This window comes from Siphateles boraxobius, unplaced genomic scaffold (genome assembly GCF_051911475.1).
Source record: "Siphateles boraxobius isolate OS27281-9 unplaced genomic scaffold, OSU_SipBor_1 22, whole genome shotgun sequence".
NCBI classification, from domain to species: Eukaryota; Metazoa; Chordata; class Actinopteri; order Cypriniformes; family Leuciscidae; genus Siphateles; species Siphateles boraxobius.
In genome coordinates, this window is record NW_027508833.1 from 41,710,001 (window position 1) to 41,731,513 (window position 21,513).

General features: G+C 42.9%; 1 protein-coding gene across 2 annotated transcripts in view; it reads left to right on the top strand.

Annotated features, from left to right (window-relative positions):
• The window catches only part of ttc8 (tetratricopeptide repeat domain 8), a 40,264-nt gene that overhangs the window by 1,958 nt on the left and 16,793 nt on the right, over positions 1–21,513 (top strand). For both annotated transcript variants that reach the window (XM_077240202.1, XM_077240203.1), the window contains exons 3-11: positions 7,155–7,275; positions 7,784–7,847; positions 9,443–9,602; positions 10,774–10,863; positions 11,085–11,129; positions 11,211–11,296; positions 15,182–15,269; positions 15,355–15,465; positions 15,532–15,671. In XM_077240202.1, the coding sequence (XP_077096317.1) occupies positions 7,155–7,275; positions 7,784–7,847; positions 9,443–9,602; positions 10,774–10,863; positions 11,085–11,129; positions 11,211–11,296; positions 15,182–15,269; positions 15,355–15,465; positions 15,532–15,671 (905 nt within the window). The remainder of the gene's footprint in view (positions 1–7,154; positions 7,276–7,783; positions 7,848–9,442; positions 9,603–10,773; positions 10,864–11,084; positions 11,130–11,210; positions 11,297–15,181; positions 15,270–15,354; positions 15,466–15,531; positions 15,672–21,513) is intronic.

Consider the following 21,513-nt stretch of genomic DNA (forward strand, 5'->3'; position numbering starts at 1 on the left):
CTGTGACCTTCCGGTCTAACAGGTAGGACATACAGAAATTGAATAAAGTTATCAAGCAGTCTGCGCTGCATAAATTATAAATTAAATATAGACTTAGGCCCGTTCACACCAAGCACGATAACTATAAAGATAACGATAAAGATATAATTCTAAAAATCGTTCTCCATATTAAAGAATAACAAAGTTCACACCACAACTATAACGATAAAGATATGAGGAACGATATCGTTGTGATCACTTTCAGAAGGATTTTTTTCCAGCTGTCGAACGATAAACACTGACAGCCAATCAGAATCCATTCTAATTTAAAGGTCTCGTGCATTTAAAATGGCAGATGACATTGCAGAGAAGTTAATCTTCGAGGTACAAAAAATCCTCCACTGTTTGACAAGTCAAACCCCCTTTTCAAGGATACGTTAAAAAAGATGGATATATGGAAAGCAATCGGTCGTATCCTGGGAATAAATGGTGAGAAGTTTTAACGATGAGATATTATGCAGTTTAGCATAGTGTAACAAAATTACTTCAGGTAGGCTATCCAGCGCTAGTTTTGACAAGATTGCTGAAGTTGCAGTGAAAAAGGCGTTGTATACAAAATAAAGGTGTTGACTAGGCGATGTTTTTATCCCATCGTTGACTTCGTCAGCTAAATTCACTGTTACATTAGATCGATTACACTTGCTAGATTCACTGTTTAGATGCGCTCGGAACATAGCATGCTGGCTGAGGACATCTGCTGGCAAAGACGTGTAAAGGCAATAAGAACCGCAAAAACATATTCAATGACATGTTGTAAACAACAATTTTCGAATTCTCCCAACTCCTCTCGTCTTTTAAGGATATCGTGTATCCAAAAGCGCCTGTTTTTCTTTTGATATTTTTGTGTAACGTAAAGCAGCAGCAGGTCATCCATTTTTGCTACTTTGAAACCGCAGCGCGGGCGCGCCCGTGCTTAGAATTAAAAGACCGTTATCGGTCGTTGGTGTGGACGCTTATATAGTTATCTTTATCGTTATCTTTATAGTTATCGTGCTTGGTGTGAACGGGCCTTAATCCTTCAACAAAACTTTGAAAATATCGAGACATATTTTTGTCAATATTACGCACCCCTAATGTAAGGTATTAATTTTGATTTCTTCGGCTCTTAAAAAGGCCTTGAATTTGACTTTCAAAAGTGGGCAGATACCCTGTATAATCACATACGCTAGGCTTGACATTGCGATTGCGATTTAGATATGATTAATCGTGCAGCACTAGTTCACTACTGCGCAGACTCTGGTCCAGTGTTCATTACTGTGCAGACTCTGGTCCAGCGTTCACTACTGCGCAGACTCAGGTCCAGTGTTCACTACTGCGCAGACTCTGGTCCAGCGTTCACTACTTTGCAGACTCTGGTCCAGCGTTCACTACTGCGCAGACTCAGATCCAGCGTTCACTACTGCGCAGACTCTAGTCCAGCGTTCACTACTGCGCAGACTCCAGTCCAGCGTTCACTGCTGCGCAGACTCAGATCCAGCGTTCACTACTGCGCAGACTCAGATCCAGCGTTCACTACTTTGCAGACTCTGGTCCAGCGTTCACTACTGCGCAGACTCTAGTCCAGCGTTCACTACTTTGCAGACTCTAGTCCAGCGTTCACTACTGCGCAGACTCCAGTCCAGCGTTCACTGCTGCGCAGACTCAGATCCAGCGTTCACTACTGCGCAGACTCAGATCCAGCGTTCACTACTTTGCAGACTCTGGTCCAGCGTTCACTACTGCGCAGACTCTAGTCCAGCGTTCACTACTTCGCAGACTCTAGTCCAGCGTTCACTACTGCGCAGACTATGATCCAGCGTTCACTGCTGCGCAGACTCAGATCCAGCGTTCACTACTGCGCGGACTCTGGTCCAGTGTTCACTACTGCGCGGACTCTGGTCCAGTGTTCATTACTGTGCAGACTCTGGTCCAGTGTTCACTACTGCGCGGACTCTGGTCCAGTGTTCATTACTGTGCAGACTCTAGTCCAGCGTTCACTACTGCGCAGACTCTAGTCCAGTGTTCACTACTACGCAGACTCTAGTCCAGCATTCACTACTGCGCAGACTCTGATCCAGCGTTCACTGCTGCGCAGACTCAGATCCAGCGTTCAGTACTGCGCGGACTCTGGTCCAGTGTTCATTACTGTACAGACTCTGGTCCAGCGTTCACCACTGCGCAGACTCTGGTCCAGCGTTTACTACTGCGCAGACTCAGATCCAGCGTTCGCTACTGCGCAGACTCAGATCCAGCGTTCACTACTTTGCAAACTCTGGTCCAGTGTTCACTACTGCGCAGACTCAGATCCAGCGTTCACTACTGCGCAGACTCTGGTCCAGTGTTCACTACTGTGCAGACTCTGGTCCAGCGGTCACTACTGCTTAGACTCTGGTCCAGCGTTCACTACTGTGCAGACTCAGATCCAGCGTTCACTACTGCGCAGACTTTGAACCAGCGTTCACTACTGCGCAGACTCAGATCCAGCGTTCACTACTGCGCAGACTCAGATCCAGCGTTCACTACTCCGCAGACCCGGGTCCAGTGTTCATTACTGCGCAGACTCTGGTCCAGCGTTCACTACTGCGCAGACTCAGGTCCAGTGTTCACTAAAGCGCAGACTCAGATCCAGCGTTCACTACTTTGCAGACTCTGGTCCAGCGTTCACTACTGCGCAGACTCTAGTCCAGCGTTCACTACTGCGCAGACTCTAGTCCAGCGTTCACTACTGCGCAGACTATGATCCAGCGTTCACTGCTGCGCAGACTCAGATCCAGCGTTCACTACTGCGCGGACTCTGGTCCAGTGTTCATTACTGTGCAGACTCTGGTCCAGTGTTCACTACTGCGCGGACTCTGGTCCAGTGTTCATTACTGTGCAGACTCTAGTCCAGCGTTCACTACTGCGCAGACTCTGGTCCAGTGTTCACTACTACGCAGACTCTAGTCCAGCATTCACTACTGCGCAGACTCTGATCCAGCGTTCACTGCTGGGCAGACTCAGATCCAGCGTTCACTACTGCGTGGACTCTGGTCCAGTGTTCATTACTGTACAGACTCTGGTCCAGCGTTCACCACTGCGCAGACTCTGGTCCAGCGTTTACTACTGCGCAGACTCAGATCCAGCGTTCGCTACTGCGCAGACTCAGATCCAGCGTTCACTACTTTGCAAACTCTGGTCCAGTGTTCACTACTGCGCAGACTTAGATCCAGCGTTCACTACTGCGCAGACTCTGGTCCAGTGTTCACTACTGTGCAGACTCTGGTCCAGCGGTCACTACTGCTTAGACTCTGGTCCAGCGTTCACTACTGTGCAGACTCAGATCCAGCGTTCACTACTGCGCAGACTTTGAACCAGCGTTCACTACTGCGCAGACTCAGATCCAGCGTTCACTTCTGCGCAGACTCAGATCCAGCGTTCACTACTGCGCAGACTCAGATCCAGCGTTCACTACTGCACAGACTCTGGTCCAGTATTCACTGCTGCACAGACTCGGGTCAGCGTTCACTACTGTGCAGACTCTGGTCCAGCATTCACTACTACGCAGACTCTGGTCAAGTGTTCACTACTGTGCAGACTCGGGTCCAGGGTCCTCTTCTGCGCAGACTCTGGTCCAGTGTTCACTACTGCGCAGACTCGGGTCCAGCGTTCACTACTGTGCAGACTCTGGTCCAGCGTTCACTACTGCGCAGCTCTGGTCGAGCATTCAATACTGTGCAGACTCTGGTCCCGCGTTCACTACTGCGCAGACTCTGGTCCAGCGTTCACTACTCCGCAGACTCGGGTCCAGTGTTCATTACTGCGCAGACTCTGGTCCAGCGTTCACTACTGCGCAGACTCAGGTCCAGTGTTCACTACTGCGCAGACTCTGGTCCAGCGTTCACTACTCTGCAGACTCTGGTCCAGCGTTCACTACTGCGCAGACTCTGGTCCAGCGTTCACTACTGCGCAGACTCGGGTCCAGCGTTCACTACTGCGCAGACTCGGGTCCAGTGTTCATTATTGCGCAGACTCTGGTCCAGCGTTCACTACTTCGCAGACTTTGGTCCAGTGTTCACTACTGTGCAGACTCAGGTCCAGCGTTCACTACTGCGCAGACTCTGGTCCAGCGTTCACTACTTCGCAGACTTTGTTCCAGTGTTTACTACTGCGCGGACTCTGGTCCAGCGTTCACTACTGCGCAGACTTTGGTCCAGCTTTCACTACTTCGCAGACTTTTGTCCAGCATTCACTACTGCGCAGACTCTGGTCCAGTGTTCACTACTGTGCAGACTCCGGTCCAGCGTTCACTACTGCGCCGGCTCTGGTCAAGTGTTCACTACTATGCAGACTCGGGTCAAGCGTTCACTACTGCGCAGACTCTGGTCCAACGTTCACTACTGCGCAGACTCTGGTCCAGCGTTCACTACTTCGCAGACTTTGGTCCAGCGTTCACTACTGCAAAGACTCAGATCCAGCGTTCAGTACTGCACAGACTCAGATCCAGCGTCCACTACTGGACCAGACTCTGGTCAAGTGTTCACTACTATGCAGACTCGGGTCCAGCGTTCACTACTGCGCAGACTCTGGTCCAGTGTTCACTACTTCGCAGACATTTGTCCAGCGTTCACTACTGCGCAGACTCTGGTCCAGCGTTCACTACTGCACAGACTCGGGTCCAGCATTCACTACTGCGCCGACTCTGGTCAAGTGTTCACTACTGCGCAGACTCTGGTCCAGTGTTCACTACTGCGCAGACTCGGGTCCAGCGTTCACTACTACGCAGACTCTGGTCCAGCGTTCACTACTTCGCAGACTTTGGTCCAGCGTTCACTACTGCGCAGACTCAGATCCAGCGTTCAGTACTGCACAGACTCAGATCCAGCGTTCACTACTGCGCAGACTCTGGTCCAGTGTTCACTACTGCGCAGACTCGGGTCAGCGTTCACTACTGCACAGACTCGGGTCCAGCGTTCACTACTGTGCAGACTCTGGTCCAGCGTTCACTACTGCGCAGACTCTAGTCCAGCGTTCACTACTGCACAGACTCGGGTCCAGCGTTCACTACTGTGCAGACTCGGGTCCAGCGTTCACTACTGTGCAGACTCTGGTCCAGCGTTCACTACTCCGCAGACTCGGGTCAGCGTTCACTACTGCGCAGACTCGGGTCCAGCGTTCACTACTGTGCAGACTCTGGTCCAGTGTTCACTACTGCGCAGACTCTGGTCCAGCATTCACTACTGCACAGACTCGGATCCAGCGTTCACTACTGTGCAGACTCTGGTCCAGCGTTCACTACTGCGCAGACTCTGGTCCAGCGTTCACTACTCCGCAGACTCGGGTCCAGTGTTCATTACTGCGCAGACTCTGGTCCAGCGTTCACTACTGCGCAGACTCAGGTCCAGTGTTCACTACTGCGCAGACTCTGGTCCAGTGTTCACTACTCTGCAGACTCTGGTCCAGCGTTCACTACTGTGCAGACTCGGGTCCAGCGTTCACTACTGTGCAGACTCTGGTCCAGTGTTCACTACTGCGCAGACTCTGGTCCAGCATTCACTACTGCACAGACTCTGGTCCAGCATTCACTACTGCACAGACTCTGGTCCAGCATTCACTACTGTGCAGACTCTGGTCCAGCGTTCACTACTGCACAGACTCTGGTCCAGCATTCACTACTGCACAGACTCTGGTCCAGCATTCACTACTGTGCAGACTCTGGTCCAGCGTTCACTACTGTGCAGACTCTGGTCCAGTGTTCACTACTGCGCAGACTCTGGTCCAGCATTCACTACTGCACAGACTCGGATCCAGCGTTCACTACTGTGCAGACTCTGGTCCAGCGTTCACTACTGCGCAGACTCTGGTCCAGCGTTCACTACTCCGCAGACTCGGGTCCAGTGTTCATTACTGCGCAGACTCTGGTCCAGCGTTCACTACTGCGCAGACTCAGGTCCAGTGTTCACTACTGCGCAGACTCTGGTCCAGTGTTCACTACTCTGCAGACTCTGGTCCAGCGTTCACTACTGCGCAGACTCTGGTCCAGCGTTCACTACTGCGCAGACTCGGGTCCAGTGTTCATTATTGGATTTGGACTTAAGCCTAAACAGACAGTGAATGTGTTCGACTGAGTGCGTGCGATTACCTGCGTCTGTGAAGTCAAGTCATGTATATTCGTGAAAAGGTTACCGTTTCCAAGGAAACGAAATATTTGTTGTAGGCTATCGTCCTTTTAACGTGTAAGGGTATTTACCATGAATGGCGTCAGCGCTGGTCAGCATTACAAAGCGCGAGGAAGCCGTGGGGGAAAGCAGCGAGTCACGCATTGAATCAATGCCATTGGTCTCTATTAAGTGAAGCATTGCTTCAGCTTTGCCCAAAAGTGAAGCATTGCTGGCCAGCTGAGCCTTGAAAAGTGGAGCTCAAAGTTAAAAAATAATGAACACCTTGTTTCATTACATCTATCATTTAAGGATCAGCTATTTTGAACGTTTTTGTTGAATGAACGGTTTAATGACTCACTCAAAGACAGTCCGTTGGCATAACAACTGCGCGCTGAGTGACAGTCTTTCAATGCGCAGAGACGCTGTTTAGTTTCAGTTACATTGGTTACATTGTTTTTGTGTATGCTGACCACATCATAACACGTATTTATATAGCAACAAATAAATAAATGGCGGTAAAACCGCATATCGCGCTATTGAGCCACTCAAAATTACCGCAAGGGAAATTCCTTCACCGCGACAGCCCTAGTTGAAGAGGGGCAGGGGCTCGTGCGCTTTTGCAGAAATTTACCCTGAGCCCCGGGCCCGGCTTTAGTGCTTTTCTGATGCAGTCGAAATGCACGGAACGGTTTAAGAATGGACCCGCAACGGAACCATGTCGGTGGAAAAGGGGTATCTAATCATGTGATTTCCTGTCTTGAGTTTTGTCGACAGTCAGATGCGGCACGAAATTTGACGGAGGCGGCCGCCTCATAATTCTCTATCCAGGAAAAACCCTGGATGAAGAGTATAATGATGAAGAGTTTGATGATGAAGAAGAGTATGATGATGAAGAATATGATGATGATGATGAGGATGATGATGATAAAGAGTATGATAATGATGAAGAAGAGTATGATGATGATGGTGATGATGATGAAGAGTATGATGATGTTGCAGGCGGCGTGGAGCTTGAAGACTCGGGCTCTGACGGAGATGGTGTTGGTGGATGAGGTGGAGGTGGATCAGGAGGGCATCGCTGAGATGATGTTGGACGAGAGCTCCATTGCCCAGGTGGCACGTGAGTAAAGTCATGCACACACACATCACACATACATCAACACGCATTCATCTTTAGGCCTTTACAGGAACTGCACTTCTTTCCTCGTCAGCATTTTATAAGAAAGTGTTCAGCCACCAGCAGCATTTTTGATCATTTTCACAAAAGTGTGGCCTTTAGAATATTTTGTTGTTTGAATATCTGAATAAGCAATATATCAAAAGAAAGAACAGAGCCTCTGCTTTTAAACAAAACACCTGTTTTATTCTAGCTTCGTGCATTTTTTTTTATCAACACTTGTGGGTAAGTTTCATTAAAAAAAGCAACATTTAGAACAAAACACTGAGAAAATAGCTTATTCATCAAAGACTACAGCAATGCTTCACGGCTTGTTCCTGCTGATTCTCCTGTGTTTTGATCAGGAGATTGTGTGACAGCGCCCCCTACTGTCTCTAAGCCTCTGACGCAGATGTTCAGGGCTTTACATCTGCAGGAACTGACGTTCTCCCTCTTGTTTTGGTTTTGTCAGGTCCAGGAACATCGCTGAGACTTCTTGGAACGAGCCAGGGCGGAGCGCCCACTCCAGCTGTCAGGTGACCTCTGACCTCTGCTGTTTAAAGCTACACTGTAACCTTCGTCCCTCTCGCTATTAAAGCATAAAGCTGCAGATCCCAGTGTTTTGGTTTGGCTCTGGATGAATGTGATGGTGTGAGGCGTATCTGTCTCCACACTGATCTTCTTATCATTGCAAACGTCTCTGATGACGCCAAAACTTCCTCCAATAAATAAAGACAGACATCTGAATAACTAGGTCTTATGAGTAGGTGAGTCGCATATATGTTGTTTTGACTTATTCTTTATAAAATAGTGCTGCACGATTAATCATATCGCAATCGCCTATGCGATTATATGATGCAAAAGGCTGCGATCGGTTAGATGGCCATCTTTCAGCTATAAGATAACCGACACCGAGCAGAGCATTTGTAAAATTAAAGTTGCTACATCACGTTGCAACACGACAAATCTATATCAGCACCTGAAACAGCACACAGAAGAGTATGATGAATGCATGACGGTGAAAGCCAGATTAGTAAAGAGACAGCTGGACAAAACCAAGGACAACCTGTAAGCCCAACTGAACAAACCACAATTACAGATGTGTTTGCCAGTGTCGCGCCATATGTAAAGTCTTCACAGAGATATAAAGAAATCACCGTTTTCATAAATTAATGCTTAAATATCCCTGTTCGTCTGGGCAGAGTGTTCAAAATATATTATTTTCATGAGCATACAGATTTTCTTATTTATTGGTCTATTTATTTTATACAATAATATATTACTTTAATTTGAAAACTTTGTGCATTTAGTTGTTGTTGCTAGTTTGAGTTGAGAAATACACATTTCAGCTTTATCACTAATCTGTGTGCATTTTCCTTGAGAACCAAGCAAGTTAGTTGAGTCATGAAACCTTTTGTTTATTACATCCCAATCGCAAAATTGACCTTAATAATCACAATGTAACATTTTCCCCTAATCGTACTGCTCTAATATAAAATCAGTGATTCCTTCAAATGATTCATGTGTTGCTCATTTGTTGTGGCTAAAAGCTTTTAGCTTCAAGCTGTTAAATGAGGTTTGGCAAAAACACCCTTTGAAAGAAGGATTTATCCCTCATTATTTAAATTTTGCTAATTTCAAACAAAAAAGTATCATAATGTAGCTGTAAAACCCCTTTAGCAGTATAGCAGTATTATGTGATGACTGCAGGTGTGGTTAAACACAGTGGCTGTAAAGAAACTTGCATTAAAAACTTGCATTTTTAAGAAGGAACTCGGACACAGAACGCATCTTTGTGAGAGTTGTCCACCTGGACATCATTGTTGTTTGTTTTTGCGCACAAAAAGTATTCTCGTCGCTTGAAAAACTTAATGTTGAGGCACTGTAGTCATTTGGACTATTTTAACAATGTCTTTACTAATTTTTTGTTTCAAGTTTCAATTACTTAGCAGCCTATCTCAGATCTCATCAAAAATATCTTCATTAGTGTCTCGAAGAACGGAAGTCTTACGGGGTTGAACAACATGAGGGAGAGTAATTACTGACAGGATTTACATTTTTGTGTGAACAAACCCTTTAATGTTGTGTTTGGCATAAGCTCACCTGTGCTTCACCTGTGTAATGTGCGCAGACCCATGACTCAGTCGGGCCGGCCCATCACAGGGTTCGTGAGACCCAGCACACTGACGGGCAGACCCGAGACCATGGAGCAGGCCATCAGAACCCCTCGCACCGCCAGCTCGGCCCGGCCCGGCACCAGCGCCTCGGGGAGACTCGTGCGGCTGGGAACGGTACGAGCACTCTGTCACGTGACACGTGAGAGTAAAGCACTCGGCACGTTACGCACAGGCCTGGCCTGCAGGAAACAGCAGTTTATGTTTAATATATGTGATATTGTGTTATAGATTCTCTCTCCAGCGATTCAGGATGGATTCTGAGCTTAGTTTTTAAACACAGATGTGTGATGAAGCTGCGTGTGCTTTAGAAACACCCGTATTCTGCTTACTTTCCATTCCTCACGCACACACCACTCGAATCTTCCATAAAATAATCTTTCATAGAGTTCAGAAAGGCTGAAGGGAATTACAGGGACATTCGCGGCTTCATTGCACAGGGTCCTTGATGCAATGCTTATATATCAAAAATATGAAACTCACTGACAGAAGGCTGCTTTCGATTTCAATACTCGCGCGCTTTGTGAAGAGCTCTCGCGCCGTGTGTCTACGTGGTTAAATTTACTTGCATCTCAAAGCGCTTTTATGATGCGAAATTAATGTAAACACAGTCAGTTATATCTTAAGGGATTAAATAGACAGGACAGACCACATCTTATATTTCAAAAGAGATCTGTGCATTAGTGTGACTGAATCCAGATTATCGTATCTAAACTGAGAAAGAAGAATCACTCGCAGCTCTCGAAAGGAAAACGTTCAGCCTACTCTTAAATACTGAAGGCACTTGTTTATTGCTTGTAATATATATTTTTATATTTACTAGCTTTTATGTTTTGAAGCTATATTAGTTTATGTAGCCTATTTAAAATTCTTAACATTGTTTTAATTAAAGATTTTAATGTGTAATTATTTTTAAAAGTACTTATATTTACATATGTAATTAAACAAAAAAGATTTTAAGTTTTATTAAGATTAATTAATAAGAAAAAAGTAGATCAAGAATCGGTTTAGGAATCGGATCATGAGGGGCCTAAAGATTCCCATCCCTACTATACAATGCTTGTCCTTGTTGAATAATACAGAAGATAAAGAGCTTAAATACATATTTGGTCATATATTCAATCGCAGTATTAGTTAAAAAAAATCACAATTCGATTATTTTCCCAAATGGTTCAGCCCTAGGTAGGAGTAACCCTTGCTTGAGTCGCTGCACACACACACACACACACACAAACACACACACACACACACACACTGTCCTGATCCTGTGCTTCTGTCCTCATCTCAGGCCTCCATGCTAACGCACCCCGATGGACCCTTCATCAACCTCTCCAGGATAAACCTCGCCAAGTACGCCAAGAGACCCAACATGGCCAAGGTAGGCTAGCCTCACGACATCAGGTGCATGGCAAACTTCTTTGATCTTTCTGGAAAAAGTTACTTTGTGTATTAGTAATTCCTTTTAATTATGATGTAATGTAATATCTGTGATCTAATATTATTAGCACACAATCATCATGTCTTTGTTTAATGACTCGCTGAAATCATATATTAAAATAATGTCATTTATTTACTCTGTCTCTCCTCCTCAAACACAAGACCTTGTTTGAATACATCTTTCATCATGAAAATGATGTGAAACATGTAAGTAGGCCTCGTATGGTGTTGTGGTAATGTCTGTTTTCTGTGTATCGGACACTAATGCTTCAGTCTCCCCGCGTGCAGGCGCTGGACCTGGCGGCGGCGGCCACTGAGCACGCTCAGTTCAGGGACTGGTGGTGGAAGGTCCAGCTGGGGAAGTGCTATTACAGGTCAGAGTCAGCGGCAGCTCCTGATGGGCTTTCAGGAACTGTGGCTGCGTTCACACTGCACGTCTGATGCACAGATCCGCCTCTTTACACTCACTTCAGACAGGACTGGAATACAATATCTGTGTTTACATTAATTTCCGCCCAAAATGATTTTCGGTGATCGCCTTGTGGTGGCTTGAATTCAAAGGGGAATCGGGTACGTGTGTTTAGATGTCTGATGTCCAGATATCGATATGTGTGTTTAGATGTCTGATGTCCAGATATCGATACGTGTGTTTAGAGGTCTGATGTCCAGATATCGATATGTGTGTTTAGAGGTCTGATGTCCAGATATCGATATGTGTGTTTAGATGTCTGATGTCCAGATATCGATATGTGTGTTTAGATGTCTGATGTCCAGATATCGATATGTGTGTTTAGATGTCTGATGTCCAGATATCGATATGTGTGTTTAGAGGTCTGATGTCCAGATATTGATATGTGTGTTTAGATGTCTGATGTCCAGATATCGATATGTGTGTTTAGATGTCTGATGTCCAGATATCGATATGTGTGTTTAGATGTCTGATGTCCAGATATCGGATATGTGTGTTTAGATGTCTGATGTCCAGATATCGGATATGTGTGTTTAGAGGTCTGATATCCAGATATCGGGTATGTGTGTTTAGAGGTCTGATGTCCAGATATCGATATGTGTGTTTAGATGTCTGATGTCCAGATATCGGGTATGTGTGTCTAGAGGTCTGATGTCCAGATATCGATATGTGTGTTTAGAGGTCTGATGTCAAGATATCGATATGTGTGTTTAGAGGTCTGATGTCCAGATATCGGGTATGTGTGTTTAGAGGTCTGATGTCCAGATATCGGGTATGTGTGTTTAGAGGTCTGATGTCCAGATATCGATATGTGTGTTTAGAGGTCTGATGTCCAGATATCGGGTATGTGTGTTTAGATGTCTGATGTCCAGATATCGATATGTGTGTCTAGAGGTCTGATGTCCAGATATCGATATGTGTGTTTAGAGGTCTGATGTCCAGATATCGATATGTGTGTTTAGAGGTCTGATGTCCAGATATCGATATGTGTGTTTAGAGGTCTGATGTCCAGATATCGATATGTGTGTTTAGAGGTCTGATGTCCAGATATCGGGTATGTGTGTTTAGATGTCTGATGTCCAGATATCGATATGTGTGTTTAGATGTCTGATGTCCAGATATCGGGAATGTGTGTTTAGAGGTCTGATGTCCAGATATCGATATGTGTGTTTAGATGTCTGATGTCCAGATATCGGGTATGTGTGTTTAGAGGTCTGATGTCCAGATATCGATATGTGTGTTTAGAGGTCTGATGTCCAGATATCGATATGTGTGTTTAGAGGTCTGATGTCCAGATATCGATATGTGTGTTTAGAGGTCTGATGTCCAGATATCGGATATGTGTGTTTAGAGGTCTGATGTCCAGATATCGATATGTGTGTTTAGATGTCTGATGTCCAGATATCGGATATGTGTGTTTAGAGGTCTGATGTCCAGATATCGGATATGTGTGTTTAGAGGTCTGATGTCCAGATATCGGATATGTGTGTTTAGAGGTCTGATGTCCAGATATCGATATGTGTGTTTAGATGTCTGATGTCCAGATATCGATATGTGTGTTTAGAGGTCTGATGTCCAGATATCGATATGTGTGTTTAGAGGTCAGATGTCCAGATATCAATATGTGTGTTTAGATGTTTGATGTCCAGATATCGATATGTGTGTTTAGATGTTTGATGTCCAGATATCGATATGTGTGTTTAGATGTCTGATGTCCAGATATCGGATATGTGTGTTTAGATGTCTGATGTCCAGATATCGGATATGTGTGTTTAGAGGTCTGATATCCAGATATCGGGTATGTGTGTTTAGAGGTCTGATGTCCAGATATCGATATGTGTGTTTAGATGTCTGATGTCCAGATATCGGGTATGTGTGTCTAGAGGTCTGATGTCCAGATATCGATATGTGTGTTTAGAGGTCTGATGTCAAGATATCGATAGTGTGTTTAGAGGTCTGATGTCCAGATATCGGGTATGTGTGTTTAGATGTCTGATGTCCAGATATCGATATGTGTGTTTAGATGTCTGATGTCCAGATATCGGGTATGTGTGTCTAGAGGTCTGATGTCCAGATATCGATATGTGTGTTTAGAGGTCTGATGTCCAGATATCGATATGTGTGTTTAGAGGTCTGATGTCCAGATATCGGGTATGTGTGTTTAGAGGTCTGATGTCCAGATATCGATATGTGTGTTTAGAGGTCTGATGTCCAGATATCGATATGTGTGTTTAGAGGTCTGATGTCCAGATATTGATATGTGTGTTTAGATGTCTGATGTCCAGATATCGGGTATGTGTGTTTAGAGGTCTGATGTCCAGATATCGATATGTGTGTTTAGAGGTCTGATGTCCAGATATCGATATGTGTGTTTAGAGGTCTGATGTCCAGATATCGGGTATGTGTGTTTAGAGGTCTGATGTCCAGATATCGATATGTGTGTTTAGAGGTCTGATGTCCAGATATCGATATGTGTGTTTAGATGTCTGATGTCCAGATATTGATATGTGTGTTTAGAGGTCTGATGTCCAGATATCGATATGTGTGTTTAGATGTCTGATGTCCAGATATTGATATGTGTGTTTAGAGGTCTGATGTCCAGATATCGATATGTGTGTTTAGAGGTCTGATGTCCAGATATCGATATGTGTGTTTAGAGGTCTGGTGTCCAGATAACGGGTATGTGTGTTTAGAGGTCTGATGTCCAGATATCGATATGTGTGTTTAGATGTCTGATGTCCAGATATCGATATGTGTGTTTAGAGGTCTGATGTCCAGATATCGATATGTGTGTTTAGATGTCTGATGTCCAGATATCGATATGTGTGTTTAGATGTCTGATGTCCAGATATCGATATGTGTGTTTAGAGGTCTGATGTCCAGATATCGGGTATGTGTGTTTAGAGGTCTGATGTCCAGATATTGATATGTGTGTTTAGAGGTCTGATGTCCAGATATCGATATGTGTGTTTAGATGTCTGATGTCCAGATATCGGGTATGTGTGTCTAGAGGTCTGATGTCCAGATATCGATATGTGTGTTTAGAGGTCTGATGTCCAGATATCGATATGTGTGTTTAGATGTCTGATGTCCAGATATCGATATGTGTGTTTAGATGTCTGATGTCCAGATATCGATATGTGTGTTTAGATGTCTGATGTCCAGATATCGGGTATGTGTGTTTAGATGTCTGATGTCCAGATATCGATATGTGTGTTTAGAGGTCTGATGTCCAGATATTGATATGTGTGTTTAAAGGTCTGATGTCCAGATATCGATATGTGTGTTTAGATGTCTGATGTCCAGATATCGATATGTGTGTTTAGATGTCTGATGTCCAGATATCGATATGTGTGTTTAGAGGTCTGATGTCCAGATATCGATATGTGTGTTTAGAGGTCTGATGTCCAGATATCGGATATGTGTGTTTAGATGTCTGATGTCCAGATATTGATATGTGTGTTTAGATGTCTGATGTCCAGATATCGATATGTGTGTTTAGATGTCTGATGTCCAGATATCGATATGTGTGTTTAGAGGTCTGATGTCCAGATATCGGATATGTCTCTGATTTAAAACCCCATTTGGAAGTGGCTCAGATCGGATCTCGTGTGGATATTTGAGTTTACACGTGTGTAACAAATCCCGATCTGTGTCAGATGTGAATAAAAGATCGGATTTTTGTGCCTGTGTAAACGCAGCCTGTTTTACAGAAATATGTATGAAGCATTAAGAGATTTTGTTTGTTTTTTTAATGTCCAATGAAGTGCGAGTATGCTTGTGTTTGTAGACTGGGTTTGCTTCGTGAAGCTGAGAAGCAGTTCCGGTCCGCGCTCGCTCAGCAGGAGTTCGTGGACTCCTACCTCTACCTGGCCAAGGTGTGTGAGGGTTAGTGCTACAGCTCAGGTGCCTGTATCCCAGGAAGCCCAGTAAGAGTGTGTGTGTGTGTGTGTGTGTGTGCAGGTGTACCAGCGTCTGGATCAGCCCATCACGGCTCTGAATGTGTTTAAGAAGGGCTTGGATCACTTCCCCGCCGAAGTCACGCTGCTCACGGGGATCGCACGTATACATGAGGTATTTCTCTTTATCTTCACATCGCTGAATAAACTTTGGGTTGATCTGTCTAACTCTGTCCTCCAGGAAATGAATAACGTGATCTCGGCCACTGAATATTATAAAGAGGTCCTGAAGCAGGACAACACACACGTGGAGGCCATCGCCTGTATCGGCAGCAATCATTTCTACACAGACCAGCCAGAGATCGCTCTGCGCTTCTACAGGTGACGTCGCTTTCTTTTACACTTCATCTCCCTCACACATGCATGCAACCAGCAAAAACACCCGTGAGATCAGATTGTTTACACCTGATGTGAGTGATGTTCAGATCTGCCTCTGGTCAGCTGACCCACAGGCCTGTGCTCTGAGACTCAGCATCTGATCAGGGCCGGGTGTAGAGACCATGTCTCAACTCTATTACATTATCAATTCGGTTCAATTAATCATTTTCACTGGCACCACCACAAAAAAGTAATAAATAAATAAAATACTTCTTGTTTTTCACCCTTGTAACCTTTTATTATATATTATTAATTGTATTATATAAATAAATAAGGCCAACATTTTAGATACCAGTGAAATTCTCAATAGAGCTAAATTCTTCAATAGAGCTAAAACTACTTGCTAATATAAACTTCAAAGATTATTAAGCAATCATTAATATAAAAAGAACAAGTTATCAAACTACAAGCAATTGCACACATAAATACAACAGAACAAAGACACAAATGAGGTAATCAGTGCTTTTCAGGTTTTTCAAGTAGTTCTAACAGCAGTTTTCAGTAGGGCTCGGTGATAAAATGGTAATTATCACAATATAATTTTCCTAGATAAAATGATAGCAAAAAAGTACTATAAATAGGGGTGTAACGATACACTCATTTCATAAATCGATACAAATCATGATATATGACGATTTATTTTTAGCCAAAATAAAGAAGAGAGTTGTTTATTATTACTTTGTGCGTGAGAGTTGTGTTAGAGGTGTGTGAGATGTGTGTGTGAGAAGCCTGTCCCGGGAGCGTCCCCCGCCTCAGCCGAACACACTGCGATAGGCTCCAGCCCATAACCCTTGAAGGTCGTATTGGGATCAATGAATGATTCACGGTAAAGTGTTCAGTGAAGTAAACAGTGAAGTGTTCAGTGAAGTGAAGTAAACAGTAAAGTGTTCAGTGAAGTAAACAGTAAAGTGTTCAGTGTTCAGTGAAGTAAACAGTAAAGTGTTCAGTGAAGTAAACAGTAAAGTGTTCAGTGAAGTAAACAGTAAAGTGTTCAGTGAAGTGAAGTAAACAGTAAAGTGTTCAGTGTTCAGTGAAATGAACAGTAAAGTGTTCAGTGTTCAGTGGAGTGAACAGTAAAGTGTTCAGTGAACAGTAAAGTGTTCAGTGAAGTGAACAGTAAAGTGTTCAGTGAAGTAAACAGTAAAGTGTTCAGTGTTCAGTGAAGTGAACAGTAAAGTGTTCAGTGAACAGTAAAGTGTTCAGTGAAGTAAACAGTAAAGTGTTCAGTGAAGTGTTCAGTGAAGTGAACAGTAAAGTGTTCAGTAAGTGAACGGTAAAGTGTTCAGTGAAGTGAACGGTAAAGTGTTCAGTGAAGTGAACAGTAAAGTGTTCAGTGAAGTAAACAGTAAAGTGTTCAATGATGTGAACAGTAAAGTGTTCAGTGAAGTGGACAGTAAAGTGTTCAGTGAAGTAAACAGTAAAGTGTTCAGTGAAGTAAACTGTAAAGTGTTCAGTGAAGTAAACAGTGAAGTGTTCAGTGACGTGAACAGTAAAGTGTTCAGTGAAGTAAACAGTGAAGTGTTCAGTGAAGTGAACAGTGAAGTGTTCAGTGAAGTGAACAGTAAATTGTGCAGTGAAGTGAACAGTAAAGTGTGCAGTGAAGTGAACAGTAAAGTGTTCAGTGAAGTAAACAGTAAAGTGTTCAGTGAAGTAAACAGTAAAGTGTTCAGTGAAGTGAACAGTAAAGTGTTCAGTGAAGTGAACACTAAAGTGTTCAGTGAAGTGAACACTAAAGTGTTCAGTTAAGTAAACAGTAAAGTGTTCAGTTAAGTAAACAGTAAAGTGTTCAGTGAAGTAAACAGTGAAGTGTTCAGTGAAGTAAACAGTAAAGTGTTCAGTGAAGTAAACAGTGAAGTGAACAGTAAAGTGTTCAGTGAAGTAAACAGTAAAGTGTTCAGTTAAGTAAACAGTAAAGTGTTCAGTGAAGTAAACAGTAAAGTGTTCAGTGAAGTAAACAGTGAAGTGTTCAGTGAAGTAAACAGTAAAGTGTTCAGTGAAGTAAACAGTGAAGTGAACAGTAAAGTGTTCAGTGAAGTAAACAGTGAAGTGAACAGTAAAGTGTTCAGTGAAGTGAACAGTAAAGTGTTCAGTGAAGTAAACAGTAAAGTGTTCAGTGAAGTAAACAGTGAAGTGTTCAGTTAAGTAAACAGTAAAGTGTTCAGTGAAGTAAACAGTGAAGTGTTCAGTGAAGTAAACAGTAAAGTGTTCAGTGAAGTGAACAGTAAAGTGTTCAGTGAAGTAAACAGTGAAGTGAACAGTAAAGTGTTCAGTGAAGTGAACAGTAAAGTGTTCAGTGAAGTAAACAGTAAAGTGTTCAGTTAAGTAAACAGTAAAGTGTTCAGTGAAGTAAACAGTAAAGTGTTCAGTGAAGTAAACAGTGAAGTAAACAGTAAAGTGTTCAGTGAAGTAAACAGTGAAGTGAACAGTAAAGTGTTCAGTGAAGTAAACAGTGAAGTGAACAGTAAAGTGTTCAGTGAAGTGAACAGTAAAGTGTTCAGTGAAGTAAACAGTAAAGTGTTCAGTGAAGTAAACAGTGAAGTAAACAGTAAAGTGTTCAGTGAAGTAAACAGTAAAGTGTTCAGTGAAGTAAACAGTGAAGTGAACAGTAAAGTGTTCAGTGAAGTGGACAGTAAAGTGTTCAGTGAAGTAAACAGTAAAGTGTTCAGTGAAGTGAACAGTAAAGTGTTCAGTGAAGTAAACAGCAAAGTGTTCAGTGAAGTGAACAGCAAAGTGTTCAGTGAAGTGAACAGTAAAGTGTTCAGTGAAGTAAACAGCAAAGTGTTCAGTGAAGTGAACAGCAAAGTGTTCAGTGAAGTGAACAGTAAAGTGTTCAGTGAAGTGAACAGTAAAGTTTTCAGTGAAGTGAACAGTAAAGTGTTCAGTGAAGTGAACAGTAAAGTGAACAGTGAAGTTAACAGTAAAGTGTTCAGTGAAGTGTTCAGTGAAGTGAACAGTGAAGTGTTCAGTGAAGTAAACAGTGAAGTGAACAGTAAAGTGTTCAGTGAAGTGAACAGTAAAGTGTTCAGTGAAGTGAACAGTAAAGTGTTCAGTGAAGTGAACACTAAAGTGTTCAGTGAAGTAAACAGTGAGGTGTTCAGTGAAGTGAACAGTAAAGTGTTCAGTGAAGTGAACAGTAAAGTGTTCAGTGAAGTTAACAGTAAAGTGTTCAGTGAAGTGTTCAGTGAAGTGAACAGTAAAGTGTTCAGTGAAGTAAACAGTGAAGTGAACAGTAAAGTGTTCAGTGAAGTAAACAGTGAAGTAAACAGTAAAGTTTTCGGTGAAGTGAACAGTAAAGTGTTCAGTGAAGTAAACAGTAAAGTTTTCAGTGAAGTAAACAGTGAAGTGTTCGGTGAAGTGAACAGTAAAGTGTTCGGTGAAGTGAACAGTAAAGTGTTCGGTGAAGTAAACAGTAAAGTGTTCAGTGAAGTAAACAGTGAAGTGAACAGTAAAGTAAACAGTGAAGTGAACAGTAAACTGTTCAGTGAAGTGAACAGTAAAGTGTTCAGTGAAGTAAACAGTAAAGTGTTCAGTGAAGTAAAGAGTAAAATGTTCAGTGAAGAAAACAGTAAAGTGTTCAGTGAAGTGAACAGTAAAGTGTTCAGTGAAGTGAACAGTAAAGTGTTCAGTGAAGTGAACAGTAAAGTGTTCAGTGAAGTAAACAGTAAAGTGTTCAGTGAAGTAAACAGTAAAGTGTTCAGTGAAGTAAACAGTGAAGTGTTCGGTGAAGTGAACAGTAAAGTGTTCGGTGAAGTGAACAGTAAAGTGTTCAGTGAAGTAAACAGTAAAGTGTTCAGTGAAGTGAACAGTAAAGTGTTCAGTGAAGTGAACAGTAAAGTGTTCAGTGAAGTGAACAGTAAAGTGTTCAGTGAAGTAAACAGTAAAGTGTTCAGTGAAGTAAACAGTAAAGTGTTCAGTGAAGTAAACAGTGAAGTGTTCGGTGAAGTGAACAGTAAAGTGTTCGGTGAAGTGAACAGTAAAGTGTTCAGTGAAGTAAACAGTAAAGTGTTCAGTGAAGTAAACAGTAAAGTGTTCAGTGAAGTAAACAGTGAAGTGAACAGTAAAGTGTTCAGTGAAGTGGACAGTAAAGTGTTCAGTGAAGTAAACAGTAAAGTGTTCAGTGAGGTGTTCAGTGAAGTAAACAGTGAAGTGTTCAGTGAAGTGAAGTGAACAGTAAAGTGTTCAGTGAAGTAAACAGTAAAGTGTTCAGTGAAATGAACAGTAAAGTGTTCAGTGAAGTGTTCAGTGAAGTGTTCAGTGAAGTGTTCAGTGAAGTAAACAGTAAAGTGTTCAGTGAAGTGAACAGTAAAGTGTTCAGTGAAGTAAACAGTAAAGTGTTCAGTGAAGTAAACAGTGAAGTGTTCGGTGAAGTAAACAGTGAAGTGAACAGTAAAGTGTTCAGTGAAGTAAACAGTGAAGTGAACAGTAAAGTGTTCAGTGAAGTGAACAGTAAAGTGTTCAGTGAAGTAAACAGTGAAGTGTTCGGTGAAGTGAACAGTAAAGTGTTCGGTGAAGTGAACAGTAAAGTGTTCAGTGAAGTAAACAGTAAAGTGTTCAGTGAAGTAAACAGTAAAGTGTTCAGTGAAGTAAACAGTGAAGTGAACAGTAAAGTGTTCAGTGAAGTGGACAGTAAAGTGTTCAGTGAAGTAAACAGTAAAGTGTTCAGTGAGGTGTTCAGTGAAGTAAACAGTGAAGTGTTCAGTGAAGTGAAGTGAACAGTAAAGTGTTCAGTGAAGTAAACAGTAAAGTGTTCAGTGAAATGAACAGTAAAGTGTTCAGTGAAGTGTTCAGTGAAGTAAACAGTAAAGTGTTCAGTGAAGTGAACAGTAAAGTGTTCAGTGAAGTAAACAGTAAAGTGTTCAGTGAAGTAAACAGTGAAGTGTTCGGTGAAGTAAACAGTGAAGTGAACAGTAAAGTGTTCAGTGAAGTAAACAGTGAAGTGAACAGTAAAGTGTTCAGTGAAGTAAAGAGTAAAATGTTCAGTGAAGTAAACAGTAAAGTGTTCAGTGAAGTAAACAGTAAAATGTTCAGTGAAGTAAACAGTAAAGTGTTCATTGAAGTCAGAAAGAGAAAGAGAAAGAGCTTTATTGCCAAGTGTGCTTGCATACACAAGGAATTTGTTTTGGTACTGAGGCTTCGAGTGGACATATACAAATACAAATACAACATGAAACATAATACTACAAATTATAAGAATAAAAAATAAAAATATAAATATATGAGAATAAAACTATCACTGTTGGGTTTAGTCAGAATAGACATTTCCGGATTTACAGATTATGAACCTATTTACAGTGTTTTGAATATTATAAATAAATAAATCAACATATAAGTATCACCTGAGTTGTAGGATATTGCACTAAACAGTGGGAGTATTGCACTTACAGGCATATGCCTTGGGAGGAGTGTTAACTGTTCAGGAGGGAAATGGCCTGTGGGAAGAAACTGTTCCTGTGCCGAGATGTTCTAGTGGGCAGTGATCTGAGTCTCCGTCTTGACGGTAACAGTTCAAACAGGTGGTGTCCAGGGTGAGTGGAGTCTGTGATGATTTTACCTGCTCTCTTCCTCACTCTGGAAGAGTACAGGTCCTGGAGGTTTGGCAGGGGGGCACCAATGATCCTCTCCGCAGTCCGGACTGTCCGTTGTAGTCTCCTGATGTCTGATTTGGTAGCTGAACCAAACCAGACAGTGATGGAAGCGCACAAGACAGACTCAATGACGGCTGATTAGAACTGAATCAGCAGATCCTGTGGCAGGTTGAACTTCCTCAGCTGGCGAAGGAAGTACA